This window comes from Chanodichthys erythropterus, chromosome 21 (genome assembly GCF_024489055.1).
Source record: "Chanodichthys erythropterus isolate Z2021 chromosome 21, ASM2448905v1, whole genome shotgun sequence".
NCBI lineage: Eukaryota > Metazoa > Chordata > Actinopteri > Cypriniformes > Xenocyprididae > Chanodichthys > Chanodichthys erythropterus.
The window spans coordinates 33,689,248-33,717,231 of record NC_090241.1 but is presented as its reverse complement, the minus strand read 5'-3'; the positions used below and the strand labels follow the sequence as shown (position 1 = coordinate 33,717,231).

The 27,984-nt window shown below is 37.0% G+C and overlaps 1 protein-coding gene across 2 annotated transcripts; it reads left to right on the top strand.

The window, feature by feature from the left end:
* gnb1b (guanine nucleotide binding protein (G protein), beta polypeptide 1b) lies at nt 1-27,984 on the top strand. 2 transcript variants are annotated; one of them, XM_067372969.1, is made up of 11 exons: nt 1-333; nt 12,687-12,794; nt 14,524-14,562; nt 14,697-14,803; nt 15,268-15,331; nt 17,644-17,806; nt 18,847-18,913; nt 19,372-19,573; nt 19,704-19,920; nt 20,546-20,661; nt 25,683-27,984. In XM_067372969.1, exons 2-10 carry the CDS (start codon nt 12,738-12,740, stop codon nt 20,650-20,652), a joined length of 1,023 nt encoding a protein of 340 aa, XP_067229070.1. In that variant the 5' UTR covers nt 1-333; nt 12,687-12,737; the 3' UTR covers nt 20,653-20,661; nt 25,683-27,984. The 2 variants fall into 2 exon arrangements, with proteins under 2 accessions (XP_067229070.1, XP_067229069.1); XM_067372968.1 differs by having other exon boundaries at nt 20,546-20,689.

Genomic DNA, 27,984 nt, shown 5'->3' with positions numbered 1-27,984 from the left:
GATGGCCGGATGAGAGGTGAACTGAACTGGAGAGAAGTGCTCCTTCAAGGAAGGCAACGGGAAGTGGCCACCGACGGACTTATTCGTTGACCAAAGTCTCTAATCGGACATTTATGACTGCAATTTTTCATCGCAGTTGAGATCCCCCTCAAACAGGCTCATTTCCCGCCCGCTGGAGCGAGTTTTGTCGCTGTGGAAGTGGATTTGGTACTTCTCCCGCTGCTAGTTAGCGAGCTAGCTCGTCTTGTTCGTTGATGCGTGGATTTGACAGCCACACCATCGTTTTTTTCGGTCAATGCCATATAAACAAAGACCATTTACGACTGAGAACAGGTATGGAACACTATATGCTTATTTCAAGTGTGTGGAACAGGTTGTTTGGTTTAAAACGGGTGAATTTGTTGGATAAAATGCTGGTCACCATAGAGAATGAAGGGGGGTGGGGTGAGGCGCAGGTAGCGGCTAGCCGACCGATTTACATACATAACACTGCCAGGCAAATAGGCAAAAAACAGTTATTTTAAACGCTTATACTTCACTATTGTAACTTTCTAGAGCATTTAATTGCTCGTTCCGTCATTGTAGTGTGAATGAAGTCGGCTGACTTCACTTGAGGCCGTTTTGCGCGAGTCAGCTTGCTAGCTCTTAAAAACGGCATTACCTCAGAAATTTAACCTTCCGAGGATTGCAGGAATTGGGTCTTGTGGTGATTAGGGGTGTTTAAAAAGCAATAAATGTTGATTTTGATATAAAGTGATAAGGGTTTTGGTCTGGAGGCTAACTAGCTAATTACTGGAGCTTCTGCTGGCAAAATGTTCGGCTTTTCAACCCAGCTAGGCCTTCCTCTGTGTTACAGAATCGAGGATTTTTGTTCGCCAAATGCTGGTTAACATATTGCCGTGTACTGAATGTGAATATTGATCGAATTGCATTCGGTAAATAAGGATTAGTCATTTATTTGTTCACCCGATTGGGTAGTACAATCTGTACCATCTGGCTGAATATTATAAGCTATTCCAGTGAGCGTTTTTCTATATGTATTTACGTGCCAGTGGATTTATCATGTGTCCAAATGGCTTAACCTTAAATCCAGTGTGCATTTAAGCGACTTGGCGTGGAAGTGTTAGTCTTTATTGCATTAAGTGTGTACTGCTGGCTTTTACTACTCTGTAAAACAACCTAATTGGATTCCATTAAGTCTCTGTTTAAAAGGCCTTGCTGTTCAGGTAACATTACATCTTTCCCGACATCTCAGTGATGCTCCACTACACTGCTTTTGCTGATGATAAAGACATGTTAAATGTGTTTTCTCCTGCGAACCGACCAACATTTATCACAGTAATGCAGCAAAAAGCGCTGCAGCTCTTCAGATACGCGAAATGAATGGAGCCTGATGGCCTTTATTATCGCTGCTGGAATATTTTAAGAACGGCAGCTCAGTATTGAGGTCACTATTAAGGGATTGGTCCGGGAAATATAGGCTATGGGATAAATATGTTACGCCCCCCTCCCTTTTCCCCTACCGATCGAGTTTGCCTTTCTCTTCGGTTGGCATTTAGATAAAGGAACACCGTTCATGAATAAATAAACGGAATCAATGAATTCTTCAGTGTGGGGCCCAAGAACAAGATGGCGTCCGTAGTCTCTCTCTCCGGCTTTCCTCTCCGCACTCATATCAGCATGCCGCTGATTTAACCCGCTGAAACGTCGAGAAAATGCACCGTTCTGCTACAAACACAGTGATTTGTTTTCAAAACGAGCCCTGGTAAATATTTCGATGCAAAAGTTGATCAATTTCGTAATTAAAATCTAGTTATGTGCCTAATGCAGTCATTTTACACGAAATGAATTGTGAAATAATCGCGTATCGAATAGTATTTCGAGTACGTTGTGACGTAATCGTTGACACATTAAACGCATTTTTGATCTCGACTTGTGCTTTTAAGTGCTCTGCACTTCTGTTGTATTTTATTTGAAGAGATTTCTGTATTGTCATGCTCACAATGGCATGCTGTGTTTATGTAATGTTAATGCTATTTTAAATGACATGATTTATGTTAATTTAAGACGAAAGCAAAGTTTGCTGCCCTGCAAATATTGATGTTATAATTGCCAAAGCCAGACAAACATCCTGCATTTTGTTCATTCCTGTTGGTTCATTTGAGTTCATTGAAGTTGACGTTCATTGAATGCCTGTCATTTTTTTGTTCATTTTTAAATGAACATTGATGTATTTACAAACGCGTTGCTTTTAATCTACATGCATTTACATGTTGAAATGCTTCTGAATGTCATATGTATTGTTTGCTTGACAATTTTGCATTGAATACTCACACTGATTTATGTTTTCAATTGTGGGTAACTAAAAGCATCAGTTTGATTCCCATTGGACACCTTACAAGGCAATAAGTGGAGGGGTGTGATAGCAAAATTGATTTCTGTTCAGATAATGGAGTTTCTGAATATCGTTTTTCATTTTCATGTTGACACCCTTTGGTTATGCAGTTATTCAGATGATATCATGTTGAGATTGTACATATAAAATTACTATATTTCTGTCTCCTAATTCATGGTTTGAAGCAGGAGAGTTTTCCAAAAAGCTGAAGCAACTTAATTTTTTTTCTTCATTTTTGCATGAACAATATGTACAAGTCATTAAGATAAGTAATAAAAGTTGTGAATTCAGATGGTACTACAAATTCCTAGATTGCAAGCCCAGCTCTGGACAGCTGTTTTTCCACGAGTGGTGCTGAGAGGGATTACGGATTTTAGCTTTTAGGATTACAGGCTTGGATAGTGATAGTGCTGGTTACTGTCTTTTCTATGATCCAGCTTTAGCGATATGCATTTTATTTTTCTTCTGTTAATGCCTAATAAGCGGCATCATCCTCAACATTTGGAGTAATTTATGTTGATGGAATAAAGTTATGTGATAAAGAACAGGGGCGGTGTGTGTTATCAAGTAAAAAATGTTTTAGTGTCTTCAGATAAATTACAAAGGTTTTGGTAAAATAAATGTTTTCTAAAGGGATCTAAGGAAGAGTTACCCTAAAGTGACCTGAGAATACGCAGTCTGTGGCACCTTTAGGCCATTTCTTACAGCTCTCTTTTTGTCCTGCAGTCAGCTGACTCTGATCAAGTGTTTGTTGAGAGGGTGAGATTGAGCTCTGCTAGCACATAAGTTGATGCCATACTGCATTCAACCATTTGACTTTGCTTTGTGCTATCTTATACTCTAGCCTTTGGCACAGAATATTCAGTAATTGCATGTAATGAAGTTTCATTTCAGCAGACAGTAAAAGGCAAAGTGTGAACCCTGCTCATGATGTGGCTTTGGAACTTCAGTGTTAGATGTTTGTATATTTTGATGACCAAAGCTTTATTAATGTTAATTTTTCTTTTTAAATGATCCGCATGGTCCTGTTTAAGCTGATACTGTAAGCCTGTAATATCCAGGCTTATTTCTTGTTTTCAATGAAAATAAACATTTTTATTAACATTATTAATTGTCATCAACTGTTCATTTAGTTTTACTCTTTAGAAATGATCAGCATTACTTTGAATCAGCTGTTAATATAAGCAAATAAGCAATTATTTTGTTTTTATTTTTTAACTATATATTCATGATAATTACCATTTTTTTGTAGGGCTGCGCAATATATTGCTTTAGCATCAATATTGCGATGTGTGTGATGGTCACAACGCAAAGTATAGGGATCGTAGGCCCACGGTACGAAACGCACATACATTGCAAATTAATTCAACCATCACCGGGAGTTTGATTGACAGGCAATTTGACCAATCATGATGCTGAATATGTACTTGTGCACTATGCACCCATCCATGTAGTGCGTGAATTGTATAAGGTTATTTTGTCATTTAACAACGGTGTCCGATCCTCCCTTCCCCTCCACTACATAATTAAAGCTGCGACAGTTGAGTGCACAAAGTGTCCAACATTCCACACTTCATTTTTTCCGTTAATTTAGTGCATCATCCGGGTATTTAAAGTGCACTTTTTCTTTTCGGAATTTTCTGTGTGAACACACTACTCGCACTCATTATACTTAAAAACGTCATAGAATAGTGCATAAGTACGCGAATTGGGACGCACTTTCTGTCTTGTCTGCTGGTGCGTTGTCAGTGTCCTCTTTGCTCCGTAATGTATTTTTCACTGGCTTGTTAAATGTAATGACATTAACTAAGGGGGTGGGCGGTGGGGGTCTTTGCGAAGGGTCAGTTGCAAAGTTTAACAATCATAGAGGTACATTTTTATGGATTATGATATTGACCTTTGTGTTTGCCATGTAAATAGCCATGATGCTAACACGGCGTAAAAAATTAATAAACAAAACCATCATAGAGTGAAAGTTTATCATTTGCACGTGTTTTAGGTGCTGTCAGTTTAAACATTCAAGCAATTGTAAGCCAATCAGAGCCCAAGAAGACGTGAAGGAAAACTAATTTTTGGAACTTGCGCACTGTTTTCTGTGAGTCCGCAGAGAGCCGCACAGACAGCACTCCAACACAGAATGGACTATATGCACGGGTTACTTCCTGGTTGTCGTTAAGCCAGCTCGAGCACTTCCGGTGAACTGTTAGCTGTTCATTCTGTAGTCGTTGTACATCGACACAAAACCATCTATGGTTGACTTTTTAATGTTTTGTATTTATATTTTAATGCAGTTATTACATTTACCTAATTTGCCAATAAACCAGTTTTATTGATTGCAATAAAGACGAAGCTATTGGGACTATTTAAAAATGCCCTGTCTGTAATTAGACACGCACACACATTTTTTCCCCAGCACTTCAAATGTTATTTTTAATGCGATGACCACAAACATTATTTGTTCATCCTTCTGAGATTGTCCCCATTGTAAAACCGAACGTTTAAAAATGTAGGAAATTTAACATTTGATAGAAAACACTTATTTAAAAATAAAAAAAGACAGTAATTAGCACTTTAACCAGCAGGTGGCGGCAAAGTAGCATTTATTTGCGCACATATCAGCCATTTCCTCTAAACGTTTTTCACTTCGTTTTTGAATAAATATTAAACATTATAAAATAACTAGGTTTGAAAAAACATTTTGTCAATGTTAAGTATGAAATCTTATGAAAAACAATAACTTTTATTGTGAATTAATTACACAAAGCGAGCACCGCGCTCTCCCTTTGTAATCACAGCAGCTGTCAGTCAGTGCAGCGCAAGATCAATTTTCAGCACACTTGTGAAAACACACATTATATTCAATTAATCTAACTAAAGTGCACAATAAATATTTAATTTTTGAAGCTTTTTTCACATAAAAGTGTGAAAACTAATGGTCGAATTGAATTTAGCCGTGGAGGAACATTGAGTTACGTCTTTATTCATTTATTTTCTATGCTGTCTTACGTTTGAATAACTAAATTAATGCTATGCCTGACTATTTAAGTGACTATATTCTGATTATAAACTAAGTATTACACTACTGATGCTCAACACACCAGCAAATGACATCTCACCGGAAGTTTTCGAGCTGGCTTATATTAATGCGGAAGTTCTAAAGAACGCTCCGTGCATATAGTCCATTCTGTTCTGTTTCATGTCTATTTGTGCTTGAATGGACACATACATGCAAAATTATGTGAAAATGTATCCTCGTAAACAGTTGTGTATGTCTTAAAGGTCCAGTGTAATATTTAGGAGGATCTATTGACAGAAGTGCAATATAATATACATAACTATGTTTTCAGTGGGGTATAAAGACCTTACATAATGAACCATTGTGTTTTTATTACCTTAGAATGAGCCATTTCTATCTACATACACGGCGGGTCCCCTTACATCAAATTCACCATTTTGCACCGCCATGTTTCTACAGTAGCCCTAAATGGACAAACTGCTCTTTTTGTTTTTGTTTGACTGGCTACTCTCTGCTGTCTCAGATGACGACATCTTTGTCCTGTGTTGGCCACCATAACTTTCTATGTGCTTCGAAAGGGAGGGGTGAGCGGTGAACTGAGCCGTTGGTTGAAATTCGCAACCTCGCCGCTAGATGCCGTTAAAATGTACACACTGCACCTTTAATTGAACATAAATGGCTGAGAAAGAAAAAGGATATATATCGTTATATTGAATCTGTGCATTCGGTCTTAGTGACAGCAGCCTAATAAACCTGTTGCCGTCTGTGTCATTAATCTTAAACAACAAAATACAAAGAGAAAATCACGTTTGTAGCTTTAACAAAGATTAATTGTATTTAATTTTGTACAGTGAAGACTATGTAGTGTATTTTTACACTTGATTATTCAATTTCTGTATCTGAATGGTAGGAATGTGATGGTGCGAATTTTCCCACCGATTAATCGGCGTGACAACACCGGTGTCACCAGGGGGTGGGGCTCCACGTTTTTTTTTTTTTTTTTTTTTTTAATCGCTTATGAATGCTTGTGTGCGACCGTGTGCATTTTACTTTCACTTTCAAATTAGCAGCAGTTGCTTGAATGTTGGGTTATTATTCTTACTGAAAAACACAACAACAAAACAGTACAACAACAAACTCGCTTATTTTAAACACAGAGGGCCGGTTTCACAGACGAGGCTTAAGCTAGTCCTAGACTAAAATGCATGTTTAATTTGTTTTAACTGAAAGCAACTTGTACTGACATATCTTAAAATATGAGTGACATTGTTTTGTCTCAAGATGCATACTAGTAATGTTTTTTTTCTAGTGTACTTTTATAAAAGCCACTTAAAAATCCTAATTGAACAAAGGCTTAATCCTGGTTTAGGCTAAGCCCTGTCTGTGAAACCGGGCCAGAGTGTTTATTAACAAAACGAATAAGAATAACCATGCTAGGCCTAATATAAAATAACCAATAGGCTAATTTACACTTTTATATATATATATATATATAAAAAAACTTAACCGTGGAAACTGGAACCAAATCAGAACGTTTAAGTTCTTTAGTCAAGAGCATTGAGTAATTCTCTCTTACCTTTTGTTGTTTGATTAACATTAATGACACTTTAAAGGTGCCCTAGAATCAAAAATTGAATTTACCTTGGCATAGTTAAATAACAAGAGTTCAGTACATGGAAATTACATACATTGAGTTTCAAACTCCATTGTTTCCTCCTCCTTGTGTAAATCTCATTTGTTTAAAAGACCTCCAAAAAACAGGCGAATCTCAATATAACAGACTGTTACGTAACAGTCAGGATCATTAATATGTACGACCCCAATATTTGCATATGCCAGCCCATGTTCAAAGCATTACACAAGGGCAGGCAGTATTAACGTGTGGATCTGTGCACAGCTGAATCATCAGACTAGGTAAGCAAGCAAGAACAATAGCGAAAAATGGCAGATGGAGCGATAATAACTGACATGATCCATGATTACATGATATTTTTAGTGATATTTGTAAATTGTCTTTCTAAATGTTTCGTTAGCATGTTGCTAATGTACTGTTAAATGTGGTTAAAGTTAACATTGTTTATTACTGTATTCACGGAGACAAGAGCCATCGCTATTTTCATTATTAAACATGTGCAGTCTGTATAATTCATAAACACAACTTAATTCTTTGTAAATCTCTCCAACAGTGTGTAATGTTAACCACAGAGAATATAGCCTCAAACTCATTCAGAATCAAATGTTAACATCCAAATAAATACTATACTCAAAGGAATTGATGCATGCATGCAGCATGAATGACGAACATCTTGTAAAGCTCCATTTGAGGGTTATATTAGCTGTGTACTTTATGCACTGTCGAGAGTTCCGGGAGCAGGGAGCGAGAGATTTAAAGGGGCCGCAGCCTGAATCGGTGCATAGTTAATGATGCCCCAAAATAGGCAGTTAAAAAAATTAATTAAAAAAAATATATTGGGGTATTTTGAGCTGAAACTTCACACACATTCAGGGGACACCTTAGACTTATATTACATCTTTTGAAAAGATGTTCTACGGCACCTTTAAGATCTTCTGCTGCACATGATGTGGATCTGACATGCATCCCATTTTCTCACAAATCTTTAAGACTTAAGTTAACTCATTTAAGACTGCTATTATGAGGACACTCAACAAAACGGACAATATTGGCAGAATTTGTGTGTTATGGTTCGTTCAAGCGCGGAAGAGAACTTGATACTGGCTCGTGTTGTTTCACATTGGCAGAACATTCACAGATAGCTTGTTCGCTTTCGTCTTGTGCTTGAATGGTTTAAAAGCATTTGCATGGTTAAGAGCTTGATCAACTTGCGTTATATATTTTGCGTTAATTATATTTAACACGTCAAACTGGAAATATTTGCCTCTTTGCCACGGTGGGCAAGTGATGAAGCCAGTGTTGCGACTAGGCATGTGACGGTATAAAATTTTCATGTTGCAATTAATTGATTAAGCTTTTATCACGGTATACGGTATTATCACGGTATTACAATAAGTTGCAAAACCATTTTTGTCATAGTTTAACAGGTTTAAGAACTCTTTTTGTAATAAAACAAAACAACTCTGACTGAAATTTTCAAACAGATTAAAATGCAAAAGAATTAGGCTATAAAGAACAACAGATAACACTTTACTCTAATGCATTAACTAAGATTGAGCAATAGCTACATTTGTTATAGAAAGTGTTATTTTTTGTTAATGTTAGTTTAGAAACACAACTGATCATTGTTAGTTTTATTTCAGGTCCTTTTAAATAAGTTATTTTGGTTTTATAAATGTTATTAAATAGTAACTAAGAAATTAACATTAATTAATAATAATTAATACTTTATAAGTATTTTTATTGTCAGTTTAGTGATAATGAATTAACATGTTAACTAATGAAGCTGTATGTTTTTAAAGTTTTACTGAACAATAACAAATAATTAGAACATTTCTAATCATTAGGGCATGTTGTAGTCCAGATTAAAATATAAAAATGTTTAGGTTTGAAAATAAATATCCTTTTAAGTCTTTAAGTATTCAGTATTTGGTGCTGTGATGAACAACACTGAGATTACAAAAAAATGAATGGCTGTTTGAAGCATTTTAAAAACTTCATTAGCGCAGTTACTTTGTTTGCATGGTTGCCGTGGTAACCGCTGCACGCTGCTGTCAGAGAGTGAACGCGCACTTTCATTCAGCTCGTCTCCTTCACTGGTTCCGCCATCAGCTTCTCGTGCACGTTGGGATTGTTTACATCTGAGCACGTGTCCTTTTGACGCAGAATACAGCGGTGTTGTGCATTTTATATGATTGATGGGTAAAGTATTCTTAATTGCCTTATAAAAAATAATAATTGGTAATAAATTATTCTGAAGTGCCGACAATTACAATATCGTGCATATTCATTATCGCAATTTATCACATTACCGAATATCGGCACAAGTTTAGTTGCGACTGAATACCGGTAACACCTAGTACCGTAGTAAGCCTACTGAATGCTGTTAGACTTAACTGAAAAACATAAAGCATTGTTAATTTCCTTGCATCTATCTATGCTTGCGATTTTATTATTTTCTACGCAGGGGCACTGCCCTACAAAATCACACCAATCTTCTAGAATTATTAATTCTTTCTAAATAGAGCTATTCAAGTCATCTGGTGAAATTGTTTTCATATCGCAGAAAAACAAAATATCGCAATGTTTCCTCAAATATCGTTCAGCCCTATTTTTTGGGGGGGTGGGGGGTTATTGGCATTAGCCTGGTTATGTTGATATTGGGAAGCCCATAATATCAGTGTTTTCCCCCCCCCCACAATTCAAGCAGTAGACTCTTCATATTCTGGTTTATTTTTCCACAAAATTATAAATTTATATAATAAATTACACTTCTGATATCATCCATTGTTTGGTATCTATATCCACAGATTTTCTATATTGCTCCTTCTCTGGTAGTATTCATGATGGGTTGTGTAGTTGCTCTGTTAGAAGAGAACTGAAAGTGAGGTGAGGGGCTTACCTTTTGTAACCATGTCATTTTGATCAGCAAGATTAGAGGACTTAGGCGTATTGTCTTGATGTAGGCCCATTTAAGAGGTCAGCCAATCAGGAGGAAGCAAGTGTATAGGAAAGGATAAGACTTTTCACCAAGAGAAACATTTTCTGGCTGTCAAACACAAGGAGCCTTGTGCAAGCCACATAAGGTAAGAAATTAAGAGTATAACCTGAAACTTTAAGGAACTTTTAAAGGTCTCTGCCACATTACAGGAATTCCAGTGTCTCGGGAATTTCTCAGCACAAAGCAGGAAGTAAAATTGCTTGTTGTCTTCAACATACTTTTTAATATTTTGTCTCTAAGCTTGGACTGTATCCAATTTAAAGTATGTTTCCTTGTCGGATGTCTTTATCGGTTTTTAAACTGTGTTTGTTCTGCATGTAACTTAACCTATTTTTAATCATTTGTTCACCCAGGTAAACACCTACATGAGGTGCTTAATTATTTTGTTGGGTGACAAACTCAAGAAATCTTAATGTATCCACCTTGCTCGTTCACACAGCTAACTTTCACATTTCAAACATGGAACCATTGATTTCACAATTAGGACATGGCATAATGCACCAGAGGGCAATGGTAATTACAGGAAATGGATCCAACCAAATTTTTAGTGCTCTAGTTAGATTGCCTGACCACAGACATCTGGGAGTAACAAGCATATGTGTGGCTTCTCTGCTATGTAGTGCTAATCTCACTCAAACATATTGATCATTGCTTGATGGTCCTCAGCTGACCCATTAAGCTTGAATAGAGTGTGATTGTCATTATTTCTTCATCCTTTCTCCTCTTAGCCTTTCTTTGGTCTTGATGTTCATCTGGACTGTCTTTGCTCATGCTTGAACCTGCATTCATCTTGCTCAATCAGGACAACTAAGACCAGGCTAATGGGAAAGATGACAGCTACTTGAGAATCAAGTTATTGTGCAGCTGCAAATTGTTCTATATTTAAATTAAAAGTAATTTTTCAAGTAGGTCATATAACGTTGGCCTAGAATGGTCAATTCAAACTTTTGTAGAACATGAAAACATTATTGGGATGTGCAAAATAGCATTTAAAAAAAAAAAAAATTACTAAACAATTGACTGTTTTGAGTTGTTCATTTGTCTGCTAAATACCTGCAAGTCGATGCATTTAAATGCGTTGATGCATTTAAAAATTGAAAGTGTTGTAGTTCTTGATGATCTTTTTTTTTTTTTCTATGCACCAGCGCAGTACCATCAGAAGTAGTATGTACTTAAATGAATAGTCCATATACCCAACTTGGCCTTGGTTGCTCATCCAAATCTTCAAGTGTCCATAACCGTGAACGTGCCACATTTATACACGCATTAACTTGTTGTCCATCATTGCATCTCTTGCAGCAAGCAGATCCTTTCCATGCTCTTCACGTACCTCTAAAATTAACCCCATCATTAGCTGCCTTTCTCCAGCGTTAGATGCATACACTCTGATGGCCCATTAAAACAGCAGCCTTCATCAGCCGTTTGTCTGAGCGCATGAAGGATTTGGGTCAGCAGGATAGGTGCTGCTCTTCCGATCAGTGTCCCCGGTGTGTCTTAACTGGATTTGCCTGAAGGAGCTGAATCAAGCGTGTCCCAGGATTATGTCAATGACACTGTGGAGAGAGAGGTGTGAAAACACAGCTATGGGCTGGGAACGCTAATAGGATGAGAGCTGGCCTAGAAGGGCTCGCCGTTGTCAGTCGAGTGCGTTTGCTCTAAATCAAGATTAAAACGGACAGGCTATTAGGGTTTCAGAGTGCGTCTGGTTATTAAGGAATGGAATCGGCATTTCAAGCTGGAAACCAGCACTTTTGTTTAGACAAACAATAGTTGCTTGTAAGGACATTGCAGCATATTAACCTGTAATGCTAGCTGTTATAGTTAATTGCTGTTAGTCTTTTGGATGAAATTAAAATGACCCTTTTTACTTTCCTGGTCTCCATAATGGTTGTCTCCATAATTGTACATTTAAATGTAATAAATTGCTCCGCCTTTGAAACGACTTTCCTTTTCAGCTGATGTCATCAAGCCCTCTTTTTTTAATCTCTTCCTACAACCACATGACCCCATTCTTGGATGTAGCACCCAGTTTTCATCATCCAATCAATTCCCAATGGATAAAATTGAGTCCTGTCCTACATTCTCGTTGAATACCCTGTTTTACTCATTTGTCACATTTTGGATGTTAAAATGCCATTTCATGTTAAAATGCTTGAGTTTAGGATAAGATATATTTTTCCTTGCTTGACATAATAAAAGGACCGAATCACAGCTCGTTTCTTTCTGTTGTTCTTTTTGTACTTCTGCATTTTTCATTAAGGAGCAGCAACCACAAGAGGAAATGGTTCTTTGGTTGCTTTCAGTAGCTAATGTGGTGGGGTGGGATCTTGATTTACACCCTGTGTATGATAAACAATCCACTAGCCAGTCCATTAACCAATGGTTCATGACATGGTAAAGGCAGTGATTTATTCCTCTTGTAGATGAAGCTAGTATGTGATATCAGTCGAACGATATGGGTGTTTCCATATCTGATGCCCAGAAACTGTTAGATAGTAGGAAGTAACATGTTTGAAAACTAGAAATATGCACAGTTAAGTTCAGGCTTTTGTTAATTGATAGTCTCAAAATGTCTATTGGAGGGTGACAATGGAATTGGAGCCTGAATGTTTTTTTTCCCCTTTCTTTTTCTCTGCTGCAGATCAGAACGTGTCCCGGCAGTAGGAGTGAGGCAGAGCTTTAGAAGAGGAAAATGAGTGAACTGGACCAGTTACGCCAGGAGGCTGAGCAGCTGAAGAACCAGATCAGAGTAAGAACCTCTCTCTCTTACATATATATTAAATAAATATCTTAAATGAATAGTTATCAAACATTATATAAACAAAATGTTTTAAATATCTACTCTAAATGTCCAAACTTAAACAGTCATTATCTACAAATGGATTGGCCTGGTCAATATCAATCTTAATACTTTTGAAAATGGCCAAATATCTGCTGATTATTCAGCCTGACTCTTTTTACTAAAACATTTTAAAGTTCCCCTGTGGTGAAAATCAAGTTTTTAATGTTGTTTGTCTATGTGGTGTTTTTAATATGCTTTAAGACAAACCGTGTGCAAATTCATAAGTCAACACCATTGCTGAGTATTTTTACTTTAAAACCGCAGTGATCTAAAGACAGTTAAAAAAACAAACAAACAAAAAAAATAACGTGGTTTGAAATCACTGATGTTTCTGACGTCACCAACTACCTTGTAACCAATCATGTCAATGTGCTGGCGGCTTTAGCATATCATTAACTATGACCGATCTGAACCAATGCCAGGTTATCCCGGTATATTTTTCTGTTGCTATAAAAAGTCAGGTAGATTTAGCAATATTAATTACACTTATGTGTCCGACATTGTAAAGAGCGATGCCATTGCGCAGCGTTTACCTCAGTTTACAGCGTTTAGTAAGTTGACCGAGTGGATCTCGTCTGAGCTCGTGTAAGTTAGTGGAGGTGGGGCTTTTTAGCATATTCATAGATCTGCATATACTAAATGAAGCTAGGGTGTAGAGTTACATTTTAAGGCATGAAGAAATTTTTTTTCACAGGAAAAAAATTTTAAATGTCATTTTGGTGATCAAAGATGAGTTTTAAGGGATAAAATTGACTAAGGGGGACTTTAAGTTGAGTATCGACTAGATGGTTGAAAGAAAAGGGTTCAGTAAATTTGGACCACCAAGACACTAAAGAAAAGTAATGCTCATATTCATAATCTTTTGACACATTGATTGTATTTAAAATATCAGCTATATTAAAACAAGACATATTTTAATTCAGTTTAATATAATGTAAATTTTTTGGGATGATACTGAACTTTTTTGCCATGTAAATAGCCATGATGCTAATATGGCATAAAAACTTAATAAATAAACAAACAAGCAAACAGATTTTAATTCCAACTATTTAATCGGATGTTTGTTTGTTTGTTTTTGTTTTGTACAACCTGATTACCTGGTAGTCTCTTGTTGTTCAGAAGTATTTTCATAACCAAAAGACATTTAAATAAAGACGGCGCTTGTTTTCATAGTTTACACAATGCAGGAAGAGCCTTTACTGTAACTGTACTGTTCTCATTCCTCACAGAGTTCCAGAAAGAATTTTCACCCGATACTTCCTCCATCAAGCTGCTTTACATATTGTCTCAGCCAGAGATGTTTACTGATCCTCAGCTACTTTGCTCTTATGTTTTAGACTAAAATTGCCAAATGTCTCTCTCAAATTTGTAACCTTTTATCCGTAATTGATCAATCAGTGATTAAATTTGAAAAAGTCCATTAATGCTACCAATTAGGTTACTCAGTTTATTCAAGGGGTGGATTATATGAACAAAGCTTATGTAATTTTATATCACTGTTACAACTTATCTCATGTTACTGTATGGTTATTATATACAAAACATTAACCATAAATGTTTTGTTTATTACACAATCATAAAATATTTCCTCATTCCACAGCATCTAAACTGGGTTTCTCATTTTGTTTTTTTGTAGGATGCAAGGAAAGCTTGTGCAGATGCCACACTATCACAGGTAAGAGCTTCCACATGTAAAGAAACCATGTTTTATTCTAATTAAGTGACCCTAATTTAAATAAATGAATTAATTCCTATACTGCTGCCATCTGTGTGTGAATATATTTTTTTAATTGGCACATGTGTTTTCAGATCACAGCCAACATCGATCCTGTTGGCCGAATCCAGATGCGCACAAGAAGAACACTGCGAGGACATTTGGCTAAAATCTATGCCATGCACTGGGGCACCGATTCTAGGTAAAGCATATTTCAGAACAGCTCAGTCACATTATTTGCATGATGACCTGACCTTTTTCAAACGGCATTTGAAAACATCCTTATACATAAGAGTAAGACACACAGAGGGGTTTCCCTTTCGCTATGAGGGTGGACGGGTTCATGGCTCATGTGGTGGCTACTGCACGCTATCCCTATTGCATTGAATCATGTTCTTTTATTGTGTTTGTGTAGGCGATGACTGATGGTTGTAAGTAGGTGTTATGACTAAGCATGTTGTTACTATTATAGCTACAGCCAAGAAAAATCCATAACTGTACATTTTTGTGCTGAATGGTGCTGGGAATAGTTTGAGATTGTTCTGGGAGACAATTCTCCTGATTGTAGTTGTGCAAGCTGTGATTTTTACTTTCGCATTTTCTATAGAGTTTAACGGTCTCATGATGTAAACCCCACTTACCTGCCATCTTGTGTTTTCTGTGCAGGCTGCTTGTCAGTGCCTCCCAGGATGGAAAACTCATTATTTGGGACAGTTATACCACAAATAAGGTATGATCATTTTCATTCTTTTATTTATTTATTTTTTTAGATTTCTGTCCCTCTATAGATAGCTATGCAACTACCATTTTGATGCTTCAAAATGTTCATAAAGAGATTGTAAAACTAATCTTGAGTGGTTTAGTCCAAATTTTCTGAAGAGACAAAATTGCTGTATATGATGAACAGATTGAAGTTAGGCTTTTATTCACATATAAACACTACGCACACATGAGGTTCATTCTCGTGTTATGCAGCATGTTTGAGCTTCCGCAAGAACCAATGAGGTTCATTCTCTCACGTCAAGCAAGTACAGTACTCAGATTTCATTAAAAAGATCTTCATATGTGTTCCGAAGATGAAAAGTCTTGCATGTTCGGAACGACATGACTGTGAGTAATTAATGACAGAATCTTTATTTTTGGGTGAACTACAGGTGCTGGTCATATAATTAGAATATCGTCAAAAAATGTATTTATTTCACTAATTCCATTCAAAAAGTGAAACTTGTATATTATATTCATTCATTACACACAGACTGATATATTTCAAATGTTTATTTCTTTTAATTTTGATGATTATACTTGACAACTAAATCCCAAATTCAGTATCTCAGAAAATTAGAATATTGTGAAAAGGTTCAATATTGAAGACACCTGGTGCCACACTCTAATCAACTAATTAACTCAAAACACCTGCAAAGGCCTTTAAATGGTCTCTCAGTCTAGTTCTGTAGGCTAAACAATCATGGGGAAGACTGCTGATTTGACAGTTGTCCAAAAGAAGACCACTGACACCTTGCACAAGGAGGGCAAGACACAAAAGGTCATTGAAAAAAAGGCTGGCTGTTCACAGAGCTGTGTCCATGCACATTAATAGAGAGACGAAGGGAAGGAAAAGATGTGGTAGAAAAGTGTACAAGCAATAGGGATAACCGCACCCTGGAGAGAATTGTGAAACAAAATCCATTCAAAAATGTTGGGGAGATTCACAAAGAGTGGACTGCAGCTGGAGTCAGTGCTTCAAGAACCACTACGCACAGACGTATGCAAGACAAGGGTTTCAGCTGTCTCATTCCTTGTGTCAAGCCACTCTTGAACAACAGACAGCGTCAGAAGCGTCTCGCCTGGGCTAAAGACAAAAAGGACTGGACTGCTGCTGAGTGGTCCAAAGTTATGTTCTCTGATGAAAGTAAATTTTGCATTTCCTTTGGAAATCAGGGTCCCATAGTCTGGAGGAAGAGAGGAGAGGCACACAATCCACGTTGGTTGACGTCCAGTGTAAAGTTTCCACAGTCAGTGATGGTTTGGGGTGCCATGTCATCTGCTGGTGTTGGTCCACTGTTTTTTTTTCTGAGGTCTAAGGTCCAGGAAGTTTTAGAGCACTTCATGCTTCCTGCTGCTGACCAACTTTATGGAGATGCAAATTTCATTTTCCAACAGGACTTGGCACCTGCACACAGTGCCAAATCTACCAGTACCTGTTTTAAGGACCATGGTATCCCTTTTCTTAATTGGCCAGCAAACTCGCCTGACCTTAACCCCATAGAAAATCTATGGGGTATTGTGAAGAGGAAGATGTGATATGCCAGACCCAACAATGCAGAAGAGCTGAAGGCCACTATCAGAGCAACCTGGGCTCTCATAACACTTGAGCAGTGCCACAGACTGATCGACTCCATGCCACGCCGCATTGCTGCAGTAATTCAGGCAAAAGGAGCCCCAACTAAGTATTGATTGCTGTACATGCTCATACTTTTCATGTTCATACTTTTCAGTTGGCCAAGATTTCTAAAAATTCTTTCTTTGTATTGGTCTTAAGTAGTAGGTCTCTAATTAGTCTGAGATACTGAATTTGGGATTTTCCTTAGTTGTCACTTATCATCAAAATTAAAAGAAATAAACATTTGAAATATATCAGTCTGTGTGTAATGAATGAATGAATATAATATACAAGTTTCACTTTTTGAATGGAATTAGTGAAATAAATCAACTTTTTGATGATATTCTAATTATGTGACCAGCACCTGTATACCTTTTAACTTTGTAAACTGTTGTGCAGATGTTGCAGGATGGCCATGATTGAAACCTAAAATGCTCACACACTTTTGCAAATGAGTTTCACAGTTTTCGCATGGGCAAGCACTTACATTTTGTAAAGATCTAGTTTCTGATATGTCCTTATAAATAGTGCGCATCTTGCCCTAACAGGAACTAATCTAGAAGCTGTGATGATCAGCCATTTAAAACGGTTTCTGCTACAGATTCTTACTTCCTGTCCTCTTCCATATGTCACTTCCTGAGCATTCATGTGTTGCTTTTCAGGTCCACGCCATTCCTCTGCGCTCCTCCTGGGTGATGACCTGTGCCTATGCTCCTTCAGGGAATTACGTTGCTTGTGGAGGCCTAGACAACATCTGCTCCATCTACAGCCTCAAGACTCGCGAGGGGAACGTACGTGTCAGCCGCGAGCTGGCCGGACACACAGGTACAGGACTTGTTCTCCTGAAACAATTTTACACACTCCATTCTTGGCTCTTGTGAATGTACACAAGGTTTGGTGTTGGGCAAAGCTGTAATTATGCAGTGAATCTGCACTGGTGTTTTTTGCACCATTTTAAATAGATCTCATCTGATCGACCTTAAAGGATTAGTTCACATCTGAATGAAAGTTTCCTGATCATTTACTTGCCCCATGTCAACCAAGATGTTCATGTCTTTCTTTCTTCAGTTGAAAAGAAATTAAGATATTTGAGGAAAACATTACAGGATTTTTCTCCATATAGTGGACTTCACTGGGGTTCAACGGGTTGAAGGTGCTGTTTCAATGCAGCTTCAAAGAGCTCTACATGATCCCAGATGAGGAATACAGCTCTTATCTAGCGAAACGATCGGACATTTTCTAAAAAAAAAAAGAGAGAGGAGAAAAAAAAAAGTGTAAAGTGTGTGTGTGTGTGTGTGTGTGTGTGTGTGTGTGTGTGTGTGTATATTAGAAAGCTGCACTGAAACTGACATCCCGGTGAACCCCATTGAGGTCCACTATATGGAGAAAAATCCTAGAATGTTTTTCTCTAAAACCTTCATTTCTTTTCAACTGAATACAGAAAGACACGAACATCTGGAAATTTTAATACAGAAGTGAACTAATCCATTAATAAGAGCATCAGCGATTTCATAATGCACTCCTGTTCGGTTCTGTCCAGGTCATATTTCACCTCTAAATCAAAAGAAATAAAGGAAAATGTATTTTATTTACTTTTATTTATGTATGGTTTATTTTTAGACCATTTTAAAGTTTTAGTTTTTTCTTCAGAATATTTTTCGTGACATTTCAGCACATTTCCCCTACATATTCTCAGTGTAATAAAGCAATGTAAATCCTCCTCCACACAATGACATTTTGTTCATTCACAGATTTGTGAATGATCAGTTTTTAAGCAATATATAATTGATTTAACATTTTTATGGAGAAATATTTTTGTAATCATGTTCGTGACAGATGTGCATTAAACTTCCTCCAATCTACAGGATACCTCTCTTGCTGCCGCTTCCTTGATGACAACCAGATTGTTACAAGTTCTGGCGACACCACCTGGTGAGTGTGAGGAACTGTATCCCAGCAGCCCAAATCAGATATCTAAGATACCAAAGTTCATATCTGCAATTAGGAAGGAATTTTGCTATTAAGTTTAACATGGATATTTTTACTTTTTTAAACAATTAAGTCAGGAATCGGATTGTTAAACATTTTAAATTTAAAAGATTTCACGTTATTTATCTAAGCTTTGTGTTTATAATATGAGTGCATTCTTTTACCACATGATTTTTTGTTATTAAAAGTTCCCATTTAGGTTGTAGGTTAAATCTGACTATTCTTGTTTATTTCTTATTTTTATATGATAGATATATTTTATTTATTTCTTATAATTAGGTGTTTTGGCTCTGAAAAATTTTGCAATTAGTTTCTATGTGTTTTGATTTCTCAATTACACAATGAATGAATCTTGTTTTTTTTTAAGCATCTAAATGGGAATGTTATGATCTGTCCTGCAGTGCTCTCTGGGACATAGAGACCGGTCAGCAGACGACCACGTTTGCAGGTCACACCGGTGATGTGATGAGTCTGTCTCTGGCTCCAGACACCAGGCTGTTTGTGTCAGGGGCCTGTGATGCCTCTGCTAAACTCTGGGACATCCGTGAGGGCATGTGCAGACAGACCTTCACTGGCCACGAGTCGGACATCAATGCCATCTGTGTGAGTGTTCCTGCATCGTTTTGACTAGCAATTGAATAAATCTAGATGTTGTGTTCTTAGGAATTGGTGATGTAGTGCATGTGATTTCCTGGAGAATTGAATCTACAAAGAGCTCGCATTCCCCCTGCAGTTCTTCCCCAATGGCAACGCATTTGCCACCGGCTCTGATGACGCCACCTGCCGCCTGTTTGACCTGCGCGCCGACCAGGAGCTCATGGTCTACTCCCACGACAACATCATCTGCGGCATAACCTCCGTGGCCTTCTCAAAGAGCGGCCGCCTGTTGCTCGCCGGCTACGACGACTTCAACTGCAACGTATGGGACACCCTCAAGGCCGACCGCGCTGGTGAGATATGCGCACTCAAATGTCTGCAAACACATGCTAGTAATAGTTACTATCAGTAGCATTTTACTAGTGACTGACCTGAAAGCAAACAAACTCACCATACTGTTCACTCTCTCACACACACACACACACACACACACACACACACACACACACACACAATGGTGCTGTTTTACATATGGTTCAGTGCTTTCTTGCTAACACACCACATTGGTTTGTCTCTTTTGCATACGCCAACATGAACAGTACAAGCAGGCTTTTGATAAACGGTCCACATTTTAAAGCCTTTATAATATTCATATGTAACATTTTGAATCATCAGTTAGAGAGTCGGACTTGTAACGTGTTCAAGTCTCAGTACCGGCAAGAAATGTCGGTGAGGAGAGTGAATGAACAGGCCTGCCTTCCACTCTCATTACCCACAACTGAGGCACCCTTGAGCAAGGCACCTAACTGCTCCCTGGGCTCCACAGCAAAAATGGCTGCCCGGGTGTGTTCAATACTCACAGCTTTGTGTGTGCACTTGGATGGGTGAAATGCAGAGCACAAATTCAGAGTATGGGACACCATACTTGGCTACACATCACTTTCACTTTATGGTTTACTGACATTTGGACTTTTTCAGGTGTGCTGGCTGGCCACGACAACCGAGTAAGCTGTCTGGGTGTAACCGATGACGGTATGGCAGTGGCTACAGGGTCCTGGGACAGCTTCCTCAAGATCTGGAACTGAACGCTGAAGGTGCTTTCAATACAACATGTCCAATACAGTAAGAATCGGCCTCTTCCAGCTAAACTTAATAACAAACAAGTGATACTTTGTGTTTTACACAGCATGTAAATGTGTCCTCATACCACCTCATACCTGCTATTTTTGGCAGTGCATTAGTGAAGATCAGAGGACCGATATGTAAAGCGCCCACATTTGTTGCAACTTTTTATTTTATTTTAATTTGTCGTAACCCAATTTGGTGACATGTAAAGTTGCTGTAGACAAATAAAAGTTTCTGTTCTCTAAAGACTTATTTTTAAATGATTGAGTTTAGTTTTTGCATTTTAATTTCTTTGTTAATTTTATTTGTATATTTGTAATGTAAGATTATATAAAGTTGTCTGATCTAAAAACTTAAGCTATCTAACGATTTCTTTCTAAATTGGTTTAGATTCTCAGTTCTCAGTTTAATTTTCTTATGTAATTCAAACATTTAAATTTTGATTTGCATATTAATATTGTAAGATTATATGGGGGTGTCTGATCTAAAGAAGTCATTTGTTTCTAAATAAATGTTTAGCTTCTGTTTAAAGGCACAATATGTAAGATTTTTGGATTAAAATATCAATAAACCACTAGAACAGATTTTGTTGACTTATGTACTTGCACTATCCCAAATGTTTCCAAGAATGTTTACATCCAGAGAAATAAGGAATTTTAACCAGGACACGGACCGTGTCCGTGCATCGCCTATTTGCGTTACCCTCAATATCCGGTTTTATTTTGTAGAAACCATGGAAACACCAAAAGACCCTTTTAATATGTTTTATTAGACAGGTGAACAACTGTTTGGATACATTCAAATTACAGAAAACTAATCATTGTTTTATAGCTCAACACAGTAAGTCTTATTGTTTAAATCTCGTTTTCTTGATTTACGCGTACCATGTATCATGGTACCACGAGTACCATGTTTTACCATGCCTAATATCAGTGGTGTATAAAGTACTCGAAAACCATACTTGAGTAAAAGTATAGATATCTTACCAGAAAATGACTTTGGTAGAAGTTAAAGTTGCTGTTTAGAATGTTACTTGAGTAAAAGTATGGGATATTTTTTGTACTTAAGTATGAAAAGTATTTTTTTGATATTAAATGTACTTAAGTATTGAAAGTAAAAGTACAAGTAAATGTAAAATACAAAAGGAGCAAAAAAATATTAAAAATTGTTCTATACACAGTTTGAGCAGCAAGATTGTGTTCAGTTTTAACTCTTACATTTTGTTTCTTTAAATTGGCTAAAGGTTTATTGTAATTTTTATACATAAAAAATACTAATATATTAATTATACATTGATGATTTGTTCATGTTAATTTATAGTGCATTATAACTAAGGTAAGAGACTTTAAAATGTTAAAATGTAAATGATTAAATTAAAAATGAACAATACTTTTATTAACATTATTTAATGTTACAAATGTACTCTTATTGTAAAATGTTACTATTTCATATAAATCCAAACAGTCATGCTTAAAAATTACCATCTTTACACACAAAGGCATAGCATGGGTCTATTATATGTGTACTTTCACACATTATTTGGCTCTATTTTAGAAAAATTGAAGATTATCTAATCAAAGTATGTGTTACAGTGCCGATAAAAACTGAAATTGAATAGGCTACATTTCTGATTTGTTATTCTTCTGTCGCTGTATGAGAATACAGTTTAAATATGCAACTTCACCGGATAATGAATGCATAACAGTGAACAAATAGTTATAAACTAATGCAAATGAATGGTAACAATCTTGACATTAAACAGTTGGTGTTTTTTTTGTCACATTGTTTTAACCGCTTGAGGTTACTACTAATGTCAGCCTCGACGACAAACATACTGTTCTCCACTAATGCAGCATCTAGTCAACAAACTAATTACTTTATAGTGATATGAAAACATGTACTCTAGTGTACATTGTATAACATACCGTTTTGTTGTCCGTTTTAAATCGTTTTGAAGTGACCCGCTCTGTGCAGCGTGCAGCCTCACATCACGTGTAAAAAGAAACCATACGAGGCATCAGTGATAGTTTTTATTTCGCCTCTAGAGGTCGCTCTCGTAATGTCTCATAATCTATGCTCGTAATGACAGCGCACTCTTCTCAGCCGCTCCAGCAATGGACGCAACCCGGGAAATTAAATCAACAGCGGTTGTGCGAGCACTTGTTTGCACATGCTTGCTTGCAGTCTGTGTTCTTCCGACTTTATTTTGTAGTAAGTAACGAAAATGCTTTGGGAAAATGTATCGGAGTAAAAGTATATAATTTATTTAGGAAATGTAGTGGAGTAAAAGTAAAAGTTGACAGAAATATAAAAACTCAAGTATTTTTTGGGAGAATCTGTACTTTACTTAAGTACTGTAACGAAGTATTATTACTTCGTTACATTACACCACTGCCTAATATCGATCTAGCTTACTGCAGTGTGCAACAAAGGTCTCATAGCAGCTGCCGAGTGAACGCACAGAGTAGCATTATGATACCTTCCAACACACAAATGTATCTAATATGATAAACAGTAGGGCTGTGCTCAGAATATCGATACAACGATACATCGTCATGAACACCTGACGATGCATGTATCGATACAGCAGCTGCCGTATCGTGTCTGTCTTGCTTTTAAATCTAGCCAATCACGTGACGTCACGTGACGCTCTCGAACGGAGAAACACACAATCTCCAAATCATCGATCAATGCGTGCTAACGTTTTAGGACAGGTCGATGGTATATAAATCATGGCCGAACGAAGCCAAACCGTCCATTCAGAAACCAAGAAATTTGAAGGCGATCTCTCAGGTTGAGGCGCGAGCTGGCTTGACTGACGTTTTCATGAGGATATAGTTTATGGACTGTTTTGATTTCGGTAATTACATCTAGAAAGTTAAAAGCAGTGATGGCATATATAATAGAGATATCTGAAAGCGAAACGAAAGTGATATTGACTCGTCCAGTGGGGAGGACGCACGAGAGACCTGCGCATTCAATTAGTATGTGTATACTAATACAGTAACAAATGTATTGCTCATGGTTGGTTCATGTTAATACATTATCTGATGTTTAATTAATGAACCTTATTGTTAAGTGTGTATTGTAAACTCATGTAGCGCATATTTTGCAGACCACGTTAATAAAAACATATATTGTTCTAGAACATATTTTTAGTTGATATCCAAAAAAATCATTTTTACAGATGAAAAAAACAAACAAAAAAAAACAGGCAGTATAGACATTATTATGATATTATAGCCGATATAATTAACTTAGTTTTCTTACAAGTAAACTTACTGTTGCAAGTGAAATTAGTCATTGAGCTTTGTTGATATGCTTCAGTGTCACTATAATTGTCAATTCAGTTACTGAGGGAGTGTCTTTAAAAGCAAGCGTTTAAAAGAAGCTTTTTTTGACATTTTTTTATATTTAATTTAAATAATAGTTTTTTTTTTATGATAAAAACAAAATAGTTTTTTCAGTTATCATGACTGTTATAACACTGGTTATTCAATAAACACATATTACTGTTACTTATCTCTGCTCAAAAGAAATTGAAATTCTAAATTGAACCATATCGTGATACGTATCGTATCGTGGCTTTAGTATCGTGATGCGTATCGTATCGTGAAATTGTTGGTGATACACAGCCCTAATAAACAGTGCTGCATTACCCCACATACGCATGACCGGAAGAAGCAGAAGCGCTCGTCTCTCATTAGCAATCGCTCCGCTCCATCGGGTTTCAGTTCCATCCTGCTCCATACTACAGTAATGTTAAAAAATCTTTAATACATTAGCTCATACATGAATATGAGATTTTTTCCACTGGCTGCAGACGTGAAGACAACACCTCCCATAATTCCGCAAAGCTACGCTACACTAGTCTGGCTATCACCAGACCAAGCTCAATTTAAAATTGAACATTGGTCTGGGGAGTTTGCTATGTATTTCCTACTGCACAAGAGGCGTGATCAACGAGCATTAGTCACGCAATTGGATAGTCCTTCAACCAATCAGATCAACGGTCCGGGTGAAGTACTTTGCAGAGCCATGCGAAAACTCCAGACAGGTTTACCGTGTCTCAATCAGCATCGAGTGATTTTTGCAGGTTGTGCAAAAAAACATGAAAGTGATCAGTATTTACACCCACTCGAACAATTTGTTTGCTAACTAAAGAAGTCATTCAGCATCGTCGAGAGGTTAAAAGGCGACTCTGATACTGTTCTGGTTCAGTGTAAATGAACGCGGAATATAGCCGCCCTAAACTACGTCATTGTCATGACAACCAAAAAGAATTCCAGTCAGCTCAGGCGGCGCGAGATTCAAGAAGCAGGGAGACGAAACATATAGAGCAAATAATAAAAATATTGTCTACCAACAAGTGGCATTGAAGTAAAAGAGTCCTGTACTCACATCGTGAAGCAAACCACCAAAATAACAGCAGAGAATCATTGTGTGTCATCAATCGCCGTTTGTAATCTTCCTATGAAGAGACGGTCGGATCAGCGCTCTGCTACATTTCTCTCAGATAAGGTAAATGCTTAACACAATCGGCGTCACTGTGATTGTGCATTGTTATTTTGGAGTGACGGTCGTGCGAGAGACGGGTAGATCAGATAGTTTGAAAGCTGCTTGCCGTCGCTTCTCTATCGTCATCGTGTTATACCCGCCAATAGCGAGCAAGGTGGATAAGCCCGTCTGTGATTGGTTCCCGCAAAAGTGTAACAGTGCAGCAGAAGTGAATGTACGGGTTTCCAGACTGAGTTGCTGAGCGAAATCAAATCGCCGGCAGATCAGGCTACACCTGTGTTTTGAACAAGCGACCTCTAGTGTTGAAAATTACATATTGTGCCTTTAACAACTTGTAATATAATTAAAACAACTTTAAAATTTTACTTTGTGTATTTATAATGTGAGATTATATCAAGTTGTCTGATCTAAATAAGTCATTCTATGAATATCTGCTTCATTGTTTTTTTGTTTTTGTTTTCTCTTTCTGCAGATATCATTTGAACTCCAAAGTTGACTGGAAGACCATTCCAACTTTAGAATGTTAAATTTCACAGCATCGTCTACAACAAAACACCTTATAAAACTGACTGACACCACCATGAAAAGAAATAAAACTTCTAAGGGAAAACAATGCCTTTCCTACACCAAGAAGAGCACAATTTGTTTTATCACCCAGCTTAAAAAGAAAAAAGAAAAAGAAAAGAAGAATTCCTGTGGTATCAAATGAATAACTTGCATTCCCTTTTGGACCATTCTGTGTCACCCTATAAGAGAAAACACAAAACACTATCATCCCACGCTTATGTATCATGTGTCTAGAAAGCAAATGTTGGAGTGTAATTGTACAAATTATTTAACTCTTTTTTTTTTTTTTTTTTTTTTTTTTTTTTTTTTCCTTTTATCAAATAGTTCATCTTCGAGATGTTTTTCCCACCTGTTTTTTTTCTGTTTAGATATGTTTCTGATTAGTGAAATCTTTTAATCCTGTTATTATAAAACCATGTGAAAACGACATGAAAAGTCTTGTAAAATGCTGAAATGCTTTTTTTTTTTTTTTTTTTTTTTTTTTGAAGATGCCAATCATGTGTTTTGTTATTTTCATGTGCACTAGGTTGCTCTAGAGGTTGTGTAGTTTTCATGAACGTGACTCGAGCGAGAGGAAAAGTCCACACGCCCTCTTGCGAAAGCTTAATATTCATATTTTTGGGCGGCCCCAGACAGCGTTCACCTGTAATCTGTTCCGATCGTTAATGGTCACTGGGTTACTGCCGATCACCGGCTAATAAGAACAGCCCTAGCTTTCTAAAACTGTAATCATGATCCTGTGCATTAGTTATCTTTCAGTGTGAATCCTGGTCCTTTCTCATTAAAGAAAAAAGAAAATGCCATAAAAATGCCATATCTCTTTTAAATACATTGCCATTTCTGAGAGTCCGAGGTACTCGCTTCATTTATCTACGAATGGCCGTTGTAAATATGGGTATCCGACTTGCACGCGAATGCAGCATTATATCCTAGCTAATGTTTCTTTCCAGTCTCGTCACAGCTTTGTTTGCACAATAAGAAACTTGACTAACGTCTTAAGCGTTAACTAACCAAGCACATGCCGTTAATCACATTGAATGCTAATTTTAATGTAGAAAATGCACAAAAAAAGTACAAAAAAACTGAAAAAACAAAAAATACAATCCTCTCTTTCATTGGATTAAAAACTGTTCAAACTAACCCCTTAGCTTATCTTCTGGTCTTACGTTTATACTTTTTCCTCGGTTACTTTGAGCTTTTGGCTTTAATTCCGATTTTTGGGATTGTTTTTGTCGGTGGGAGGTTGGGCGGGGAACGTTTTGATCTTTTTTAGTGGTGTCGGGATCGGTGTTTTGAAAAACAGAACCTTTTTCTTTTTACTTTAGCCCAGTTCCAGAGAGAGAACAGATAGCCCTGTCTGTGCTTGGAAATACAGTTACTACTATGTGAATGAAATGTTGTACAAATCAATGTCTGAAAATAATGATAATTCTGAAATTTTTAAGTTAAGCGTTTTATTTCATCTGCCATGAATTAACGTAGTCGCATGCTGTAGAATTTGCTTAAACAGGCGCTGACGTCTTTAGGCCCACTTACCTCCACCGGGACGGCGAAACCGATGCGAAACGGAAATTTTGACCATTGAAACGTTGATTCCAAATGTTTTAGACATGCTGTGCATACATCCTTTACTTTCACTGGCAAAGCTATGCACCTGTGTGAGAAATCGTGAGGGAGAAACGACATATATTTCCTGCAGACGACCTGTAAATCATGGCCATGCTTCCAGAAATTAATCCAAATTAAACAACAGTTACGAAATGTCCCGTTTGAGACGCTCGATAAACCTTCGCGCAAGTTTTCTAAATCGATCGGAAATTACGAGAAACTCTTTTGGCTTTTCTTTAAAACATTTTGAAATGGCATCTGACATGGCAGAGTCCTCTGTTCTTTTTCCACTGTAAACAGATGCACTTTCTTTAATAGTTGTGACTTTTTTATTGTTTTTTTTCCTTTCTCTGCGATAATGTACAATAATTGTGATGTATTTGTGTGTGCTGCCACCAGTAAAGATTAATTGCAGTTCAATTAAAATGGATTCCCCTTATTTTCTCTCTTCATTAATAACTGTAGATTTCAGCACTCCCTATCTCACCTTTTGTATTTAATTTCAGTCTGTCGGTGTACCACAGAAAGCTGGATGCAACATAGATACTATATTAAAATGTACTGTTATTTAAGATGTAATAAAACAAGTTTGAGATGTC

Coding starts and splice junctions, on each gene's coding strand:
- gnb1b (XM_067372969.1), top strand. CDS start 12,738: ATGAGTGAACTGGACCAGTTACGCCAGGAGGCTGAGCAGCTGAAGAAC. Junction 18,914..19,371: donor AGTTCTGGCGACACCACCTG/GTGAGTGTGAGG, acceptor TCTGTCCTGCAG/TGCTCTCTGGGACATAGAGA. Junction 19,574..19,703: donor CGGACATCAATGCCATCTGT/GTGAGTGTTCCT, acceptor TTCCCCCTGCAG/TTCTTCCCCAATGGCAACGC.